We start from the raw sequence: 22,722 nt of genomic DNA, 5'->3' as shown, positions 1-22,722 counted from the left end.
GGGGAAGTTGGAATGTTACATTTCAGACACTTCGATAAGTCTTCACATATCTCGCGCCAAAACTTCTGAACTGGTGGACAGAACCAAAGAGCGTGGATATAATTGTCCAGTGAATTGGTTTGGCAGTGTGAGCAGTTGTTGGTAGACGTAAAGCCCATCTTGAACATCCGATGACCTGTATAGTGCACTCTATGTAATATTTTGTATTGAATTAATTGAAGACTGGGATTTCTAATTAGATGAAAGGTTTTTAAGCAAATCTGAGACCAGAAGTTTAGGTCTAAGTTAACTGATAAATCCGCTTCCCATTTTGCAAATTCAACATTTTAACTTCACGCACACCAGCAGCGCTCACGTATGTTCAACTTGTTTTCCTCAGTTTTGATGATTTACCAGCAACTGATCTAGTGTTGCTAAACCAATTATCTGTTGCGTGACCCATAGCAAATGTACTTTACACCCAGTGTGAATATGCGTTAGTTCATACAGGTGTTGACAAAGTGTGGTGTACTGTTGCGTGTGTGTGCCAACTGCTGGGCTGCGGCTGTGTTCACTTGGATAACTACTGAACTGAAACCATCCAGCACTGGAGCCAACCCTCAGTTGGTGCCATGACTTTGAGTATTTCAGTATATACACATGCAAGCAGAGAGCTTACTCCGCTGATGTCTAACACAAAATATCATTATCAACAGGCTTAATTGGTCCCACTGGCGTGCTGAATGACCGTGGCTAACAGACCATGGAACTTCAAACATTTGGATGATTCTGGTATCAATTTAGGGAAGAATGTGTTTCTGTGTGGATGGATGTGTGAGTGCGCTGGAATGTGCGTCAACGAAGCTGATTAAAAAACCCCAAAACTGCACAGTGTGATCAAAGCCCGGTGGGTTCATACAATAAATAACCTCATGGAATTCAAGCTTTTTAGAAACTGTAGCATCTTTTACCTTTATACTGATGAAAAAGAGCATTTCCCGGGGCTACATTTTAGACAATGACAATTTGGCAGCACTGAAGTATCCAGATAAGAATATTTACCATAGTAATGACTGCAAAGAATGTCCTTTGGGTTGTTACAGATTTCTGTACTGGAAAGTCCAGTCGTCCATTTTCTTAACTGCTTATCCTGGTGGAGCTTATCCCAGTTGCCACAATTTATATGAAAACATCTTCGTATTATTTTTCTTACCTATTCAACATTCCTTTTCATGTCAGCCATATCCAGGAGCTATGAGTGTGAATGGCTTTCTGTCTCTCTCTATTAGCCTTGTGATGTACTGGTGACCTTTCCAGAGTGCAGCCTGTCGCTTAGCCCCAGGCTTCATTAGGCTCCAGGTGTCCAGTGGGTCTAAATGTTTACATCTGGAGACTGTGAAGGTCATCAGAGTACAGTGAACTCATTATCATGTTCAAGAAACTAGTTTGAGATGGTTTGAGCTTTGCGATCAGAAAATGACTACACTGTGGTCATAAAGGGGAGTCCATATCTCCCACACCATTGCACAACCAGCAAATGCCTAAACCCAGGCTTGATGGAGCCATGCTTTCATATCATTTTTAGCAAATTCTGACCCTGCGATCTGAACATCACAGCGGAAATCAAGACTCATCAGACCAGGCAATGTTTTTACAATCTTCTATAGTCCAGTTAGAGAGCTTGTGGTAATCGTTGTCTCAGTTTCCTGTTGAGTTACTGTTGCTTTCCTTTTAACTTGAAGCAGTTTGGCTGTTCCCCTCTGATCTCTGGCATCAACAACAAGATATTTTTACCCAGAGAACTGCTGCTCACTGGATGTTTTTTCTCTCACATGGTTCTCGGCAAACCCTAGAGATGGTTGTGAGAGAAAATGTCAGTAAGCAGCAGTCTCTGAAATACATCTGACACCAATAACCAAGAGCCACTTAAATCACCTTTCTAATGAAGCCAAATGAAGTGGTTCGTGAGTGTATACTTTATCAGTAATAATATCAGCAAGTACACCATAAACAGTTAATAGACCTTCTGTTCTGAACTGCAGCTCAGACTAATTATGTGATGAGACTTTTTCACTTCCTGCCTTTCAAAACTAATACAGTTATCTATTTATTTAACAGTAAACAGCTATATTAAACTGCACAGTGAGTGCAGGAGAGGGAAGACAGAGCGAAAATTGTAAGTCTGACAGACGGCCACTGGAGCTGCCTCGTCAGCTGACTGGCCGGATGTGTGTGTGTGTGTGTGTGTGTGTGTGTGTGTGTGTGTGTGTGTGTGTGTGTGTGTGTGTGTGTGTGTGTGTGTGTGTGTGTGTGTGTGTGTGTTGGTGCAAAATTTACACCTGCTGTTAGTCTAACTCGCTGGTAGTCAAGGTTAAGGGGAGCAAACTGAGAGGCCTGCAAACTGGTGCCAGGTCTGGATTATGGCCTCGACATGTGTGTTGTAGTGTGTGCACTGGTGTGTTTTCAAAGAAACTATTTTCCTGTCTCACAGGCCAAGGCCACAGATATTCAAGGTGCTCACTCCACAGTGTTCTGACATTTGTTAGCAATTAGCCTCGGCCACAAAACTGACATTCAACAAAACACACGGACCCTCCCTGCCTCTCTCTCCCCCTCCCTTTGCCTTTGCATTCTGTCCTTTTCCCTGTCCCGCCCTCGTTTTTTACTTTCTTTGTTTCCCTCCCATCTCTCTCTCTCTCTCTCTCTCTCTCTCTCTCTCTCTCTGCCTCCCTGCCTTCTTGCTTATATCTCTCTTACCAATCTTGTGCTTTCTCTTCATCCTGCCATGCTCCAGTTGTCCCTCCCTCTATAAAGCTACACATGGTTTCTGTCTAAGGAGGTTTAGCTTTATCAGGCTCTGGATGGGGAAGGGATGATGCCAGAGAGCTGCAGGCAAATGTGCAAAAGTTAGATGAGCTTTGATCACCTACCTTCAGCATCGACAATTTTTTCAGAATATTTCCAATAATCCAGATATTGCATAGTTATTTTTTTTCTAAATTTTAACAAAGATTGTTTTATTCTTCACTACACTGGATGTGAATGAACATCTTTTGTGCATGATTTGCTTCTTTTTTTCAAATTTGGAGGTGCTTTTTTTTTCTCACTTTCTCTGGAAATTTGGTCACCACTGGAACGATGCGCATGAATGACCCATTGGTACACTGCTGACTACTTCTGCTTTTCCTTTGCACTTGATTTTGAGAAGAAAAAAAAAATAGACCGCAACAAGTTGGCAATACTGCAGACGATATCTGGAGCCAGAAATCATGAAAGGTAAAGAGACTTCACCTACAACATTACATCTTAGCATCTAGAAATGCAACTTTGCCCTGTTTCACCAACTTTTGAACATGCAAAAGATCCATCTGATGAAAACGTAGGTGAATTTCCCAGTGTGGAAAACACTTAGAAATGTAGTGAGAAACATTATGTCTCATGGTGAGATGCAGACAGGCACCTGCGCAGGGCACTAGCAATCACATATGCTTCTCATCATCTCTGAAACCTGGCAGTGCAGATCCTGAGAAAGTGCACGTGTGTTGTTGTTGGATGTGACACTTTGATGAGTCATCTTTAAATCTCTGTAATGCGTACATGCGTGCACCACAGCCTGGTCTCATAAAACTTTAGATACTCTCTAGCCATGCCAATCTACCGCAGATTGAATTAATATTCCGCTTAAGATAGGGCGGGTGAAAATATACGAGTTGAATTTGAGTATTTTTACAACAGTCTATGCAAGGAAAACTGCCAACAGCTGTGAAGAAAGCAGAAGTACTTAGATAGTTTCCAGAGATACAGTATGCACAGCAGTCACGTGGGGGAGTGGATACAGAGGGAATGACTGAGCAGGAGTGAGAGGGAGAAGCCAAACAGAACTAACAGCTTGAAAATATGTGGAGATGTCCTCACATATTCATTATCATAACTGATAATTATTTTTTTTTACTTTGAATGATCTCTTTTAACTTTCAAGTTTTATGTTTACCATATAAGAAGAGTATATTTACTGGAAATATCAATCTCTACCTCTAACTGGTACATCGAGCTTAAATGGGGGAGAAGCTGCACATGAACCACAAGGCGACACAGCAAATTAACTCCAAGAACAGTACTCTTCTCAGCCACACAATGCAGGAGGTCTGTTAGTGGTTTCAGTCCAGCCCAGCCAGAACAAAACATGCTGCCTCATACATTCCTCCCAGAATGGAGAGGAGAGGGAGAGTCCAAAAACAAGGAGGTGCAGGGAAAGGAAAAGCAGGCAGACAGGTGTATGGCTGGCAAAGGAAAAGGAAAGAGTGAGCAAAGTGGAGGCCTGAGTGCAATTTTTGCTGTGGAAGCTTTATATAAATTTACAGTCAACGCATCATGAATTTGAAGTGAAAGGAGAACAAGGACACTGAGTATCTGGAAGCTGTGTTGGCTTCTTGTCACTGTATTCAGAGTGCGTTTCCTCATTTGTTTTTACTAGCTTGGATTCATAATCTAAATGTTTCTCCTGGGCATTTTCATGTTTCCACACTAGAGCTGGCAGCACAAAATGTTGACTGTGATGTTGAATCTGCAACTTGATCTTTAATTAAGACCTTAGCAACATTATAAGTTCCAGCTATAACAGTGGCTGTTTGTTTATTTTTCTTCCCTCTTCTCACCACTTTTATGTGCAAACAGAGCTTAATTCTTTCACTGCATCACAGTTCGGATACTTACATTACCGGACTTCGATGAACCATGTGGACTACATACTAAGTTGTTTATGAAAAACCTTTGACAGGGTCATAGCAACTTGTTGAGCCCCTGACTGCACAAAATACTAGATTCTTCTAGTTGTAGTTGACAGTTTAACTCACACAAACACAAACAATGCCAAAACTAAGGTAACGGCAGTGCCCAAATAGAATTTGATACTGAATTTGTCAGACAGACAGCAAAGCCTCCTGCTACTGACTGAAATGTTGCTCTCTTTCCATGCCACACCCAAAACAAAACCAAAAACTCTTGTTTACCGTTTTAGTGTAATTAATTAATAATAGCATTAATTACCTTTATTTCTACATCTCTCAGTATCTCTCACAATCAGAGTTACATGCTGCTTCCTAGAATTGACAAAAAATAGCATTAAAACATTTCCAAAATCCATGAAATGAGCTAAAATAAGAACACAAAAGAACAAATTTAAGATGACATCATTTTAAAAAACCAAATACAAATAGATAGATATAGATTTTTTTAGGTTGTTTAATATTAGCTGAAAAAGTTTGTTCCACAGCATTGGGCTTAAAACTGTGAAAACATGGTCCCCCTTTGTTTTAAGCCTGGGCGGTCGAACCTGTAACAGTAACTACAGTAACAGTAGCTCAGTGCAGTTCAGGTGGTAGCGTCACCTACTAACTGGAAGGTCAGGGGTTCAATCCCAGTCTGCGCGAGTGGGTGTGAATTGGTGAATGAGGCAAGTTGTGGAAAAGTGCTGTATAATAACTGGTCTATTTACCATCTTTTGGGTATGTGGCAGTACATGGTGTTAGACATTTTGAGATGGATAAAATGGAGCCATACCATTAACAGATTTAAAAGTAATCAGAAAATCTTAAATTGTTTCTGTAGGGAATGGGAGGCCAGTGTCTTATACACTATAAATGGGAAACTGCTGGATCATTTAGGCATGTATACAGTGAGTTTCAATGGCAATGGTAGATGAAGATAAAAACATAAAATCCTGTGTGCGTTAACAGCAGCTTAATTGACAATGTCAGTAAAAACAGCAAAATATAATAAAGCAAAAACACGACTAGTAAGTGTAGACCTTTATGAACAACAGTGTTTTGAGTCTGTTTTTAAATGTTTGCACAGATGCACAGACATATCTGATCTCAACTCAGTGATCACAGTGGTCGAATCTGGAGGAGATGAGGGTGTGAATAAGCTGTCATATTACATGGACCAACTAGTCTGACCTCAGCCATGTTTCTAATCTGTGCAAACAAGACTGGATAAACACACTAGTTGAAACTAAGATGACGATGAAAAAAACACCCAGGTTCAAGCAGGTTAATTTGAATGGATTCTTAGTTATCCAAGGCAAGTAATGTAGCTAATTTAGCTTATTCTGTTAGCTTTGCAGGTAAGTTTTTGGACTCTGAGGTATACTGGATTAATTTTTATGAGTTTTAGTTGAAATCCTTACAGAGATGTTATTATTTAATAGGATTTTGATCCATTACTGTTTTGTTTCTTATGCTGCTGTTGTTTTTAGTCGAGCCAAACAAAGGCATTCAAGTTTTTGTAGTACTAGTTTCTGTGGTGCGGCCTATTTTGATTTGGTACAGTTGAGCAAACACTGGTGTTAATTAGACTCCAGAACAAAAAGAATAAAAAATGAAAAACGATGTCCAAGCTGTCAACTGTACACTTTGGCTAGAAAACCTTTGGAGTGAAAAGATGAAGAAATGATTATAAAATATGAGGGTGAGTAAATACAGAAAGGCTTAGTTGTTGAAGATTGTACATTTCCTTTGGCCTTGCAGTCTTACTGTATAAAACTAACCAGGCCTTTCTTGCTTCTTTTTTTTACTTTCTCAGCCTGGTTTTCCAAAGCAGTTTAATCTAGAAAAAACATCATCCATTTACTGGATGTTAACTGCAAAGATCTTGTGTTTTACTGCCTAACCACAATAAAAGAGTGCTCTATTGAAATGGCCTTTCTATACATTCTGGTTCACAGTTTGCAGCGACACATACCGACCATTTATATTCTTTTGCAGAAACCACGCATTCCAGTCACAGGGCACCTAAATGGCTGAGATGTCAACAAAGCTTTAGAAAGGGACTCATTTTACTTTATGAGTTGTGGTCAAGACCTCCACTCTGATCTGGAGGAGGCCCCATCTCCTAACTCTGGTTCCACTTAAGGCTTGGATTTGCAGGAGGAGGAGATTTTACTGGTCAAAACAGCAGAATGAACCAATGAAGGATGGGAACATGAAAAACTATTATGATGTGGAGTAGGCATCTCTATTTGAACAGAAAATTGGATAATGCAGTGAGTGATGTGGGGAGGTCAGAGGGCATACAGAGCCTGTTATTTACAGAGGATAACATTTTGCACAATGCCTGTAGCGAAAGTAAAGTCCAAAGGGAGAAAAAGGGTGGGTATGGGGTTTGGAAAGTCCAGAGCCCCCTGAGATAAAACCTCAGCAAAGGAACCACAAACTGAAGTGGTGCTGCTTTCACGAACACTAAAAGTCAGAGAGTAAAAGATCAGAACGACATCCTGAGATCTGACTGTTAGACTTCACAAAGTTTCTATATATATTTTAACCTTTCTTCTGCACACTTTTCCCTTAGAAGTATATCAGGGACACAGGAAAGGCTGTTCAAAACTGCTAGTGTTGATATTTGTACATCATCTACACACGAGGGCTTTGACAGCAACAGGAGTTACCTGTGGATGCTTGTCTGCATGACTCAGTAGTTTTTGTCTGTGGCTTTCATGGTAAAGCTACAGCATAAAGCAATGCCCCCAAACCAGTCCACCAAGAGGTGGCTTTCAGAGTTTGGTGTGGAAGTGTAGCTGATCTCTGCTCCATCCAACACCTGTGGGATAAATGGGAATGTAGACTGCGAGACCACTTTGTGTGAACGGGACCAAGAAAAACTTTGCAAGAAGAATGGAGGCTGTTGTAGCAGCAGATGGTTTTTGGCATTTCTGGCTGTGTTTTATAATCTTTATTCCTATTAGTGTTCACACTGAGGACATGAACTATTCATCGCGCACAGAAATACCGAATGTCTCAAATGTCTCACAAAGAATGTCCAAAATATAAATATATTTTGATTGTTTTGTACTTTTATTCTTATTTTTAATCTTGTTGGACACGAAATGTATCTATTTCTATTTCTAGTCCTTGGTTTATGATTGTTTTCTGATTATGATGCATCTTTATGTTGCATATTCTGTCCTTCACATGTTTCCTCTAAAAAAGCAAAGAGTTCAGTGATGTTTGTTTACCTAAACTGTGTAAATCTGTTGTATATAATAAGGTTCACACATTTTTAAACACTTTTTTAGCTGTTTAACAAAATATACTAACGTCATATAATGAGTATGGGCTTTGCTTTAATTTGAAAGATTGTAAACAAATATTGTATTAACCACCATGCCTTCACAGCCATGGCTCAAAAGACTTATTTTAAATCCTTTGTGAATGAGGTCTTTGAAGTTTGGAATCAGGGGACCACCAAAGAATGGAATTTCTACTATGATGTTTTTCCAGGCCTCTAGTTCTTCTCTCCTAACTCTAACTCCTCATTTTCCATTTCTTTGTTTGTCTTTCTACCTTCAGCTTTCTCTTTTAAGTGAAATCCATTCTTGATCGATTTGAGATCAGTTGATTAACTCCAGCGTCGCTGCATATTTCACCTCCTATCTTTCAAAAATTCCTGGCTTGCTTTTGCTGTATTTGTTGGGTCATTACCAATCTGTGCTGTGGAGCACCATCCAGCTGCAGCCAGCTGAATCTTCCTGATCCTTATCTTAGTTTAATCTGTCTAATGAGCGAATGTTCTGAACTATTTTCTATAGTGAAGTATTGTATTACACACTTTTTTTTTAAAATAGAAAATTGACATGGCTTCCTCCTGGATAAGGCTCGACCACCTTGCTTGACCATGGAAAGCATCCTATGATCATCCACGACCTTGGTCCTCTGTGGACCTCAAACTTTTTATGCAAATAGCCACATTCATCAAATAACTGTGACCTGAATATGTTTTATACGCAAATTGTGCTTTCACATGTCCAAAAATATATACACCTAACTGCATGTACATTAACAATGCTGAAAACTCTGACTACTCTATATCCATGTAAGGTCTGTAACTCTGTTACATAGGTCACAAGCACAGTTACCATATAATCAGGGCCAGCTGCTTTCAAGATAACTTACCTGCCAGGGGGGAAATGCCCAGTTATGTGAAGTATAAATGCACTGGGATCTGAAAGCAATGAGATTTTTATGGGTGTAAAAGTAATCTGCATGTGACCACATCCTCAGGGAGAAAGGTCTAGCCAGAGATCTAACCCCTGACTGCTGCTGAGTATGCCTGGGATGTACTGGAATGAACTGGAGGATGGGGTACCTATGTACAGGTGTCCATTACCACAGCTGTTTAGCAGCATGGATTACCTACATAATACCCTTCAGAAGGTTTTATTGTTTTGGTTGGTTTATTAGATAGAAATCTGTTTTTATTTTCTTCACTTTTATCTTATTACACCTCGCAGCAGTTATCCTAAACCCTGAAGGTGTTATTCTCCCTTAATGATGAAATTTGAACCAGCTGAATCAATGTTGCAAGGGTGCTTTTGAATAATCTGACCTTATCAGTGACAGGAAAACAAAGGGTTGGGTTTTATGTGAGCTGTTTATGCAGATGCTCTGTGTTTGTTTAATTTGGAGGGAAATGCTTTCAGACCATAGGTGGTAGGTTTGTGAAGCACCGCAAATTAATAAGACTGCCTTTCCACTGAACCAAAACATCCTTTTAATATGGCAGGGTTGTGTTGTGCTGCTGTCAGATCAGCTCAGTTCTGGTCTGTGTGTGTGTTGGACACGACAGCTTCCCCACTAATGAGACAGACATAAGAGGGGTTTTTTTCCACTGAGAGAAGCGAAAACACGAGTAAAAAAAGGCGCAAGTCAAAGGAAGCAAAGGAGAGTCATACATGTAGGGTTGTTCGATATTTCTTGTTGAATACAGTTTTAGAATTTGAATTTCAACTTCCAGTAACAGACAGTGTGCTGGCATTCAAACATATTTATACCACAAAAGTCCAAAAGAATTCCAGGAATTCAGTTTTCCACCAAGTATGTGCTTTAGTCAGGGTGGGAAGGTCTCTGAACAGGATTTATACCTCTTTTAGACAGACATGAGGGCTCTTCACTAAAACCCCCATTTAAATGTATTACTACTTTTAATTTCACTGTTACAACATGAAGCCAGTTGCAAGATTTTTGAGCAATCTGTAATTTCGTTATGGTTTGTCAGGAAAATGGGAGATAGAATTGCACAAACTCTGTTTTTACCTTATGTTGTAAAGTTCTGAACACAAAGTTCTGAAAATTGCTTGCTGTTTGCAGGGTTAAATTTAGTGTTTTGGCCAACTTAGGTCAGCAGAAGAGACTTCAGAGTCCCAGTTTAACTAGTAGTGGAAATTACAAATTCAACAAATGAGTCATGGCTGAAAGATATGGAGGGGACAAGCTGTTAGGCAACAGTGCTAACCACCGTGTTACTATGTAATGATTTATTTAATGATGTTTTTATTTAACCCATTCTGGCACTTGTGGCCCTCCATACAGCACAGAAATCATGAAATAATTAATTAATTAAAATGGGAAATAATTAACTGAAATAGGGACATCAATAAATGCATCATTAATTAATTAAAATTACCGATAAATAATTAAATGATTTGAATGACACAAATTTAATTTAATTTAACTGATGACATGTTCAATCAATTATTTATTTATAAATATAGTTAATTCACTTTGGCACTTGTGGCCCTCAATACGGGTTTGGTTTTAACTTATAAAGAGCGTTAGAGAAAAAAAAAATACCAGTAAGTGCCAAGTGTTGCAGGTATTTAGTTAAACAAGCACAGGCTGCAGATCACATCGAACACTTCAGTAACAGCTACACATTTGTGAAAGCTAATGAAAAAGATTTTCTGCTGATCAGAGTAGCTGGCCACCAGGTGCAGATTATTATAAAAAGTCTTTCTTGCCACTGTAAGCATGGCCTCAGTCCATATTAACCTGAAGTTCTTTCTCTCACTCTTTCCCCTTTCTACTCCCTCCCCTTTTCTCTGCCTCCACCCATCCTTATGTCAGCCTCAGTGTTTTGTGACTTGTCCACCCAGACCTGACCTCAGCCATTTCAGCACTGACTCACATAAACATTTACCTCATTGCTGCTTTTGCAAGTGTATACTTTCTTCTATCAAAACTTCACTAACATTGTTCTCCAAATAGATCCCATGGTTTAATTTCATTTGACCTAACCTAACATATATTTTCCCTAATTTCATCCAAGCCTTGAATCCCTGTTTGTTTTCTCATTTGTGCCATGTGGAACCAGAACCCAGTCATCTAAGGGCAACTGTGTGTGTCTGCATTACACAGACATTTCTTTTTTTTTTTTTCAACAAAAGTTGTACTAAAACCGTTTCTCTAGTTTAAAAAAAATTAATGTCTTACAGTCCACCATTAGTTTAATTCTCCTGCTGTTTTTTGTCCTATTTTTTCTCACTAGCGGAGGCCAGACCTCGCCTGATGTTGAGATGATCTTGTGGCTAACTGCAGAGACTGATCCATAGCAGAAATTCCCCAACATGTTTTTGCAACACAGAAACATTTAAGGCAGTTTTGACTTATATAACAATGCACAAAAGAGACCAAAGTTATGTTGCACAGTGGAAATCTCAGACCAAACAACTCTTACACCTGCTCATTAGCATGTGGCAAACCTTTCACTAAATGCTGCAACCTCTGACTCTTTTTTCCCACAGCTGTATTGTGCAAAGGAGTAGTTCCTTAAAAACACTGTTTTTTTATAGCTCTAAACATTCATTACATAGTCTAAATAAATGTCCATATCTTTGTCAAAATGTCACAAAAGAAATACTAGACATGCTACGTTGCTGCTGAAGGAAACATTCAGGGACTAATAAGTCACCAACAAAACAGTCAAAGTAATCATTTAATGTCACATTCCAAAAACAATCCATAGAGATGTTTTTCACTCTAAGGATTCCACACGAAGACGGTTAGGATGGAGGTGCGACAAACACAGCTATCATTCAAACAGGAGACTCTCGCTGCAGATGGCTGCTCCTCCCTGAGCCTGGTTCTGCCGGAGGTTTCTTCCTGTTAAAAGGGAGTTTTTGCTTCCCACTGTCGCTAAAGTGCTTGCTCATAGGGGATAATATGATTCTTGGGTGTTTCTCTGTATGTATTATTGTAGGGTCTACCTTACAATACAAATCACCTTGAGATGACTGTTGTTGTGATTTCCAGCTCCTCTTCTTCAGAAACAGTTTCCCCTGTGGTCAGCATGAGTGATTGCTAAACTTCCAGCTCCACACCCACAGTGTCCCAGGTGCAGTTGTATGCTGCACATTTAATAACGTGCAATAAAGCCCCAGCACTTACTTACAGCTATGAAAACATGAAGTCAAATGCATCTGGGGATTTTTAAGTAATCTAGCTTCATTTGGTTTGTTAGGCACTCTGTGGTCATATCAAGTCATGCTTACTCCAGCCTTTTCCATGACTGTGTGTGATAACAAATTTCTCAGACTCACAAACAAACACATTTTCTCATGCTTTGCACCACCGTGGGACTGGTTTGTCCTGAGTGAGCAACAATTCAGAGAAAACATCTAAAAAGAACAAAAACATGCATTTTCTGGGACAGCAGCTTCATGCTGTGTGCACTCGGTACAATGCACACTTCAAGGGAAACAGGGAGGCAGCTGGTTTGTGTGATTTATGAGAGGAGTAATAAAACCTCTTTGTGGCTCCAGAGGAGCTGAATTTCACTCAGCTTCATTTTTTAAACGTCTGCTTTTTGTGTCTCTTTGACAGACAACTATGGTGGATATGAGAACCAGCTTTTCAAAGGTAATGATCAAGCTCTTTTGTTGTCCTTGGTGAAGAGCCATGGATGTGAACCAGTTCATTATGCACGACTGTCAATTTGCCCTCACTTGTATTCACATTCTGTAGACACAAATTTAACATTGAACAGATGCAGGTTTAATTTTCTCCTGAGAAATCAAGCTAACTGGTCTCAGAGACAAGCAAATAAGCCATGTGCTGTATTCATGTTACTTCTTTCTGACTTGTAAAAGCAGTGATATTGACATCCAGATCATAACTACAAGTAGGATTTTTTTAAAGCTCCTGGTAAGAAGCCTCGGAGAAACCTCATTTTTATTGGACAGCATGTATACAAGCTGTCAGAACCCAGTCAGTTAATTTAAGGGTCCCTTGGAATACTGTTTTACCTGCTGGGTTTCTCCACAAATCATGTTGGATATCTTTGGACTAAAAATGGTCTTTCTGCCTATACTGGAGGTTATGTGGCTCTGTTGACATAAACCACATTCACACTGACTGCAAATAGTGGCCTCGAGTAAACTTCTCGGCTGATGTAATTACATCCATAGCCTGTGAGATTTATCATAAGAAACCTATGATTACAGCTCTGTTTAATAACAAGTGTGTGGAAACTAGCCTGTTTAATGGATCAACATTGACTATTCAGATATGAAAACTTATCCATCACCTTTCAACCCTTATGTGCTTCTTTTTAAGCCTTTCTATGACATGGAATGAAGATTTAAAGAATTGAAAATGACATAATGATGAATAAAACTTGTTTTATCTTTTCAACTTCTTTTGTTTGCATTTTCTTTGTTCTTCAGAGGAGGACTTCACTGGAGAGGAGGAGGAAATGCCTTCATTTAGAGGTAAGGGCCACATGAACAAATCTAACAATGAAAAACAGCATTATCTTAGGATGGGCTTTTTTTTTCTTCCCCCAGCAGTGACATATTGTGTACAAATTGTAGGTTTGGTGAGTTTGTTATGTTAAAAAGCTCCAGTCCAGTAATACAGTTTTAAAGTTTGCCTAACGTCAGTCCAATCAATCCATTATTTGTAATTGAAATCGTACCAGTTAAGTTACAATTAACTGAAGCATTTTAGCAAAAATGTTATTCGTAGAGAATAAAATACCAGATGTGAACAATTTTCAAGTTTTATATCAGTTTTAGCTTTGGGACATTATTATTCACTATATACTGACTAAATAGATCAGTTGCATCAGTCGAGTCAATAAATGGCAGAATATTGACAAAAAACCCTCTAAAGTAGCACATTCAGAGATTAAGTGAACATCGTTAGACGATAGAGGCTGAAGAGCACATTTGTTTCTCAGGAGTTGATTGAAAAAAAGAACAAAAAATAATGGAGTTACATTTTCCATGCATATATGAATACAAACACAAATGGAATAGTTGTGTGTCTCTCATATTAACTCTAAGATGATACTGAATAAGTCAGTTTGGTGTTATTCCTGTTGCCCCCAAGCAGGAGAAAATAAATAAAATGAAAAGATTTAAATGTTAAAATCATGTGCTGATGAGCCAAAACATCACGACAGTCCCTGCAGCCGAATCTGATCTGTCCCACTAAGAACTTTGGAGATGATATCTTGGACCAGGGTATTAGCTGTAGATATTTTAAATACTATACATATCAGTTCAACATGTACCTCCAGTATCTGCCAACTAAAGGCTCCGACAAGCCTTACCGTTTTGGAGATGCTTCAGTCTCTGCCTTAGGAACGTGGTTTCTATGTTTTAGCTACTATTGTTTTTGTTTTGTTTAACTAAAGAATCTGGATACTTCTTTTATGAGCGCTTCATTTTACAGTAGCTACAACTAAACGATCAGATCAGAAAATCAATTTTGTTTTTCGTTTGCTAATTTACTCACTTTGTTGACTTTGTTCGTGTGATTTGATCTCCAGGTCGTAGTCGAGGTGGCTGTGTGCGGTGCCAGCAGAGCCATTCTCTTCAACTGGCTGTCAAAATCCTCTATGGATTTGTTGCCTTCCTAATCATAACTGTTGCAGTGCTGGCTTCACTTGGTGAGCTCAACTTGACTTTTGATTTGCTCTAAATGAAAACACAGAGGTCTTCCTCATGCAGAGATTGGTTGGACGCATTCAGCTCTGTGCATTAAAATGAGTGAAAAGCACATCAAATTTCTCTACATACATTTTAGTTGCCTGAATAGTGCACTCCCCAAACTCCCATAGATCAAGTGAATGTGTTCCAGGATTCTGTTGCCCATGTTTTACCTGACAGTTACTCAGCAGCAGCAGGTGCTTTTTACATCAGCATCACTTTTTATTGGGCTTGAAAGCCGTAAATCTTTATGGTTTACAATTGTTCAGGGACATCAGAGGACAGAGTCAGGCAAGAACTGATTCAAAATCCCTCAACACACAGAAGGCTGCATTCAGATACACATCCTAATAAAGCCCAGTTTTGAATTAGGTGTGCCACAAAATGCGTGTGGGCGTTTTGTGTAATTTTTCATTTGCACGTGTGCTGGAAACCTGGACGGAGTGTGCATGTTCATCATCGGCCATCAGCAAGTGGTTTCAGCAAACATTTGGTTGTTAGGAGAAACCACTTTTTTGACCCCTTTATGTTTAATTTCCTTCTTTTTAGACCATTTCTGCACCTAATAATGTTTTTTTTATTTTGCATGTAAAGAAAAGCACACAAATCAGACACCATTCATTTTCAGTGTAGGATTTAAACCACAGTTAGTTAAGAGTTTTAGCAGAATATCAGATGGAAATATGCCTTTGATTTTTCTTTAGTTTTCTCCCTTTATATTTACAAAAATACTATTTTACTGAAGCAAAACTGTTCCCCCAGAAACTGTTCCAAACTCTAAAAAGAGGAAACCTCAAGTATTTCTCTTGTCTCTAATTCATACAGAGCTACACTGAAAATCAAATGCATATTTTACCATTTGTTTCTTTCTACTATAAAGGACAATTAGCTGACTAATTTGACAGCTGATACTGTTGCAAAAGGTTCTCAAATCGCAAAAAGAATAAAAAATATCACTTTTTCCTTTAAAACCTGATCATCAGCAAGTTTAACCACTTCTATAAGGGCAGTTTTGGAAGTTTACTGCATATCTTAACACAATGTTGCAATTTTCCCAGGACTGAATGTCTAAGCAAATTCACCCAAAGTTTAGAGAAGCAGTATCCTGTGCAATAGCCAGAAAGATTGCAAAAGACCCAAGATCTACATCTCAGACTCTACATCCCTCATTTGGTATGTTACATGTTAAAGTTAATGACAACGCAATTAGAAAAAGACTGAAGACGTATGGCTTGTTTGCAAGAGTTGCCAGGAGTCTTGCTATGAGAAATCCAGTTCTTTTTAAAAAGTGCACCACAGCATGGCTTAGCTTTGCAAAATACATTTGAATAACACACACTGACACTGTGTCAACGTCCAGTACAGCTGTGCAGCACCAAAGTACTAAAACTTTAATACCATTGGAAGAAGTCATGCACTTGGCCGCAAATCCCATCCGTGAATATGCACAAGAAGAGAAACAGTAACCTTTGATATTCAATTCCCTGATGAACATCTGTTTTTTAGCAACAGTTTTTTTTCTGCACAAAATATGGACACAGTTTTACCCCTTTATGGAAAAAATAGTTTGGGGAATGAAATGTGTTTTGTCACACTGAAAGCATTATTTTGAAACATATGCCACCAGATGAACACCCCTGCATACCCATAAAAAAAAAATTTACTCATTCACATTCATACATTTAAAATATATTCTGTTGCTTCAACGAATAGAAGAAGCCACAGGCCATGTTCAACTGCACTGCTAGTATGCGCACATGTGGAAGCATTTATATATGCAAACAAACTACAGAACGGCTTCTAATATTGCCCTGGCTCAAAGCTTAGGATGTTAAAAAGCTAACTGTTGCTAAACTGCTGTTAGTCACTTGGGAAATATGTTGAGGGATTACAACCTGACCAGCTGGATAAACCATCATACATAATTAGTGTTTAGGCCAATGAAAACTTTAGGTGTTTTGTTGTCAGGGCTTAAATGACAACTTCCTGTTTTTACTCCTTTAAATATCTCTTATTTCCTGTTAACACCAAGTTACTGCTGTTAATTATTTCCTCCTTACATGATTAAATCTAATGATTTCATTCCCCATTTACCCCAGAGCACTCGGATCGCTCACTGTTATTGTTCCTTTACTTATATATAAGTTATATATATATAAGTACAACTGTTTAAAAATACTTTGAAATATTTCTGTGTAATTCTGTGTACTCAGTGTTCAGGAAGGTGGACAGCCTCTCTGAAGAAGAGTCAGCTTACTACAAAAAGATCACAAAGGTCCAGCAAGGAATAGAGGGTAAAGTAACTTTTTTTAATACTCACTTTGATCCTATAAGAACTATGAGAAAATATCAAGGAATAATTGTTTTTTCACAGATAACAAAGTTTTTGCACATTTGTTGAATTGAACTGTTTTACTTACATTCCTACTAACTTCTGGGATTTTATATATTCCTAAAACAGCTTTAATTGTGTTTCAATTTAAAGCATGACAGGAGTTGGCTGTCTGTGAATATTATCACATGGATCAGCACATTTTAACATATTGGAATTCAGGAAGGTTTACCTTACAAGCTTCAGCTGATCGTTTATACATTAGTTTTCTTCTTCTATTCACCTGATTACACATTAGGAACTTGGTTGTGTGGTCAGCTGTCAAATACAGTAATTTAGAGCATCCTGCCTCTTTTCCTGTGCCATCTCACGTCCTTTTTAACTTCCCATCCCAGATGTGAGGACCACATCTAACTGTTCAGGCTGCCTGGATGCAACTCTGTACAGTGAGGAGATCAGTAAACTGAAGAAAGAGTTTGAAGACATTCAGAGAATGATACTGGCACAGGAGCAGGTATGGTGGCCTTCAAAAAAAGCTCAAATAATAAAAGGGGACCAGTAGTTTAAAGCCCAAAGAAAATTTACCACCATTTCTTTCTTCTCCAGGTCCTGGACCAAGCCTCCAAGACCCAGTCGACACTAAAGGATACAAGTAACCGGCTGACACGTGACATCCAAAACCACCTTATGTCAATCAAAGTTCTCAATCAGTCACTGGAAAGATACCTGGATCGGGTGGAGGGCTGGAAGGACGTGGTTGAAGAAACTCAGGAGAAGATAAAAACACTGCTGGAGGATTCGTTTGACATCAAAGCTACAGCGCATCAAGTTAATACAACAGTGGCACACAGGTGAATGAAAAGCTGAGAAAGGACAGATGTGACTAGATCATACACTTAATGGAGCATGCTCAGTGTTCAGATTTATGAATGGAGGAAAGCATTTTGCAACACCAGTAACCTTAAACTATACAGCATCCACAGCCTGCCGGATTATTTCAGTTTTTTCTTAACTCTACGTGTATTCACCTTTAAGGGTGATGCTCATTTATAACTCAGTGTTTTTATTCTTGCACTCTACTAGAGTAGCTTTGCGCGATTCAAGGTTCATAATAATCCTGATTTAGGTTATATTGGGCCTTGGTGCAGTTCTCAATATATCCAAAGTTCTTGTTGGTTGCCCTTGATAAACAAATTATTAGAACATCATGTACATGTGTGCATATGTGTCTGAAATAACTCTATCAGGGATATTTGCCCTTATTATCAACACTGCTGCTAACTCCCATCTTCTGTGATCCCTCTACCTGTTAGTACACAGTGGATAGATGCCCTGCAGAGAAAAGCAGATGAGGATACGTATGTCCTCCATAAATTAACCAGTGACTGGCAGAACTACAGCCGGGTTCTGAGTGCTATCAAGTCCAACACCAGCAGCACAATGCAAACCATGCGCTTCCTACAGAACAACATCGTAGCAGATCACCAAAGGATCGCCATATCCACTGAGCTCTACTATGATCTCACTCACCAGGTTAGTGCATTTGTAAGCTTGATTGTTCTTAGATATTCATAAACAGACTGTGTTAAATAAAAAATCATTAATCATTAATAGAAGAGATATGGTTGTTTACATGGCCATAAATCAGTTAGGAGGAACAGTTATCGGGATTTAAATTGATTCTAAGTTAACTTGTCCTTTGGGGAATCAAATGGTCAAGTTGCAGCTGGACAGTCTAATCTCTTGTAAATCAGTAAATCAAGCAATTTGGGGACGTGTGAGGATAGGATCCAGATTGTTTGGGTGTTTTCTGCAGGTGATGAACTTACAGATGCAGCTAGACAACGTGTCAACATTCACGGACGAACATGAGGAGAACATGCATGACCTTCACTACCATTCAAGGTAACATTCAAAACACTCAATGTCCTTACACTGACTTTCTCATGTTAAGGCTTAATATACTATCAACTTCCTGATTTTTACATTAGTCTGACTTATGTGAAAGTTAAATACTGAAACAAGTGATGTTTACATATCATGAAGTCTATTATATGTGTATATATTTATTTATATACACAGAGAGACATATCATTCCAGCCATCACAAACTTCTGTCCTCTTTAGGTACTATGAGAACCGGACGGGTGAGCGGTTCTCTGCCTTGGATGGTCGCTTGAACTCTATTGAGATGGAAATTGTCTCAATCTCCTCCAGCGTCAATGCTACTGTGAGCCACGTCCAAAGCATGTATAAGTACATCAACACAGAGAGCTCGTCATGCCAGACTCGCCTGGGCAGACACACCGATGAACTGCAGGTTGCAAAAAACACAACAACTATATTGTAGTTTTTGGAGTTATTTCTGGAGACCAAGCGTTTTTCCGAAATGCTGAAACATATTGCAGTTTCCGTCTGGGTCGTACTAGTTGTCCAATACTAACAGCTTTCAGATTTAGAGTCAGCAAGTGAAAATTCTTAAAGTACACACAAAAGACTCCCAGTAGCAAAATGCTTGTTGTAATTTGCATGATCACTTGGGCTAGTGAGTTAGCTTTAAGGTTAGTTAAGCTGATTTTTGATTTGCCACATAAACTTCTAATATTTAGCCCTTCCATTGTTAAATTCCAACTGCTTCTCATTATCTATGCGCCCCCCTCCTCTCTTTTTTTGTGCAGAACTTGAACAACACAGTCTTGCTACTGCTGCACTTAGCTGACACTCTAAGGCAGCAGAACCTGTTGCTGAATGTCCGACTGGACATGGACATCAGGAATTTATCTATGGTGATGGAGGAGATGAAACTAGTAGATGTTCACCATACACAGCTAATGCAGAACTTCACTATACTTAAAGGTGGATGTTGCTGTGTATAAACAACAAGAATAGCAAAGAATGCTTTGCTTTGATTTGTTTTTTCCTTTTACATTTACAACACCATCTGTTGTCAACAGGCGCTCCTGGACCCCCAGGACCCAAAGGGAACCGTGGTGAAAGTGGCCCAAAAGGACCCATTGGGCTGACTGGCAGCAAAGGTGACCGAGGCCCTACAGGAAATCGTGGACCTGCTGGACCTAAAGGTTCACCTGGTCCCAAAGGAGTACCTGGTGAAAGAGGCCCTAGTGGCAGTAGAGGGGCACAAGGTAGCAAAGGAGATAAGGGGTCCATGGGTCCACCAGGCCCAAAGGGTGAGAGGGGCCAGAAAGGTGATATGGGTCCCCCTGGTAAAGATTGTCTTCCAGGACCTCCAGGGTCTCCAGGGATCGAGGGCCAGGCCGGAATACCTGGCATTAGCGGGCCAATAGGACCCAAAGGAAAACAGGGGCCAGTGGGGCCGCATGGACCACCAGGAGTCTCTGGACCTCCTGGCTTGGCGTGCAGCCATGACCGAATCAACAACCCCACACAAGGGACTGTGGCGCCTGCTGCTGGTTCCAAGAGACAATAGAGAGAAACATGGAGTCCAATGTAATTTGTCTCGTACGAAGAAGTTGAAGGGGTCATGGTCCAATGCCCAATTATCAATTTCTATGAAACTGAGGAGGACAATGAAGAACTTAATGAACAAGTGCATCAAATCAAATTTAACATGGGGGAGTTAAAAAGGGTTTTCCTGATCCTGTGCTGAACTAAAAAGGAAGGCCTAAAACTATGACAGAACTGCTATTACAAACTGAACTGTTGGTGAGAAGTCAAAATGACCAAGCCTATAAGCTGACAGTGTTTGGAAAGACTTTTTGGAAATGGTCTTCACATAACTGATGGGTTCTCTTACAGTGGAAATTATACAACAACAACAAATTAATTTACGGAACAAAATAAAAAACGAAATCTCAAAATCAGTAGGAATATAAAAAAAGAAAAAAAAACATCCATTACTAAACATGAAGTCTTGCCTGTTTAATGTAGCAGAAGCAAAGAATGTGTTTGAGGTTGTTGTCAAGCCGCTAAAACCTCTTGGGGCATAATAAATGGAAGGGTTGTTAACCACAGATTTGGACTTAAGTAGTGGGGTTTTCCATCCAGACTAGCCAAAGGTTTACATTGTCATTCACGACTCTATGGAAAAATATCCACTCGTTCTGAGATTATGTACGCATTGCTGACATAACCTTGCCAATGGGGGGCACTGTTATTAAAGTGTCACAATTAAAACCAAAATCAGTTTTCATTGGAGGTTCAGAGCGGGTACTCTGAGAACCTTTTTTCCTTTAGTGGGTTCAAAGGTGATGAATTGTTTTGTTGTGGGTTTATTTTTCATGTGAATGTCTCTTACATGCAGTGATTTTTTTTTGTGGTAAAGTTGTTAGTTGAAAATAGTAAAAATGAAAGCTAAAACAACTGCTGCTGACATTAGAGATCATAATTGTGATAATTCTTAGTGTAAGATAGGAAGCTTGATATCACTCCTATATCTTACAGCATAGAGCTTAAAGTGGTGATAAATCTAGTTTAGCATAAAGACTGGGGACATAGAGGAAAGCTAGCTCAAGTCTTTCCAAGATACAATATGGAAAAAAACAGATTCAGATGTGCTTTTTGATCTTTGGAGATTAAATTAATGCTATTTTCCACTAGTATCCACTCAGCTTGACTCAACTCTATTCACTATTCTAGTGTCAGTCATTTTGAACACCACCTCAATGTACATGGGGTCGTGATAGCGATGCGGCCGAAAGTCCAGTGACTTGATTTGTATGTGCAACAAGCCCAACACACCAATGGAGGACGCTTAGGTGATGGTTTACCTGCTTCTCTGTCTACGGCTTTTTGTCCTTTCTGTGATGGAGTCACTCTCATGACTTATCAAATCACACCATTGGCCAATCAGTGGCATGCAGTCTGTTGATGTCACATTTTCAGATCGACTTAGCTCATTTGGAACGTTGGCCGAGCAGGTACTTAAAGCACCTAGTACCAGGTACCACCACCTAATGGAAAACCCCGAAAAACCGAGTCAAGTAGAGTTGAGCGGAACTGAGTTGTTACTAGTGCAAAAGAAGCATAAGTGCATCACCTCGTATATGTTGACACTGAGAGAGCTTTATTTTTCTCACATCTAGAAAGAAAGCAAATAAGCTCATTTCACTTTATGCGCTACTAATATTTTAAGACGTATGATGCCTGACAGGTCACAGAATTAAAGAAGTTTATATAAATTTATCAAGTATTAAAAATAAAAACACCAAAATTAGGGATAATTTTTCTTTACACTTTGATGATAGATATATGTTTTTTTAATGGTGTTTGGGTCTTAAGAAACACAAATAATCACTGATATGTCAAAGCGAAAGTTTAACAAAAAGAATATCATAAAATGTCTGTAAATCTGGATGATGTAATGAAATGCGACTGGCTTGCATTGAACTTCAATAAATGCTTATTGTAGAGTTTCTACCGTGTCACTATCCTGTTGAACTTCCAAAGATTATGTAAAGAAGGGAGACTGGTTTCATCCCTGCATCAAAAGACATGTCACAACCCTTCCCCATTAGATTTTTAAGCCTGATTCAATTGTCTGTATATAGCCTGGTATTTTAACATGAGTATGTATTATCTAAAACACAGATAATTTATAAATTTAAAGTCTATAGTGCAATTAGTGCAGTACAAAGCTGTGCACAAATGAGTCAACAACAAAAAATACT

General features: G+C 39.1%; 1 protein-coding gene across 1 annotated transcript; it reads left to right on the top strand.

Moving 5' to 3' along the window:
• The first annotated feature begins 2,758 nt into the window (after window positions 1-2,758).
• scara3 (scavenger receptor class A, member 3) lies at window positions 2,759-22,448 on the top strand. The gene is made up of 12 exons (XM_085382982.1): window positions 2,759-3,255; window positions 12,633-12,668; window positions 13,475-13,519; window positions 14,584-14,703; window positions 16,957-17,037; window positions 17,471-17,589; window positions 17,682-17,926; window positions 18,389-18,608; window positions 18,892-18,980; window positions 19,202-19,394; window positions 19,753-19,930; window positions 20,029-22,448. Exons 1-12 carry the CDS (start codon window positions 3,249-3,251, stop codon window positions 20,520-20,522), a joined length of 1,827 nt encoding a protein of 608 aa, XP_085239108.1. The 5' UTR covers window positions 2,759-3,248; the 3' UTR covers window positions 20,523-22,448.
• Window positions 22,449-22,722: the final 274 nt, after the last annotated feature.

This window comes from Rhamphochromis longiceps, linkage group LG15, assembly GCF_057381845.1.
Source record: "Rhamphochromis longiceps isolate RC_006_pf linkage group LG15, R_longiceps_female_GT1.1, whole genome shotgun sequence".
NCBI classification, from domain to species: Eukaryota; Metazoa; Chordata; class Actinopteri; order Cichliformes; family Cichlidae; genus Rhamphochromis; species Rhamphochromis longiceps.
The sequence above is the reverse complement of the archived record's forward strand: the minus strand, read 5'-3'. Positions and strand labels throughout refer to the sequence as shown.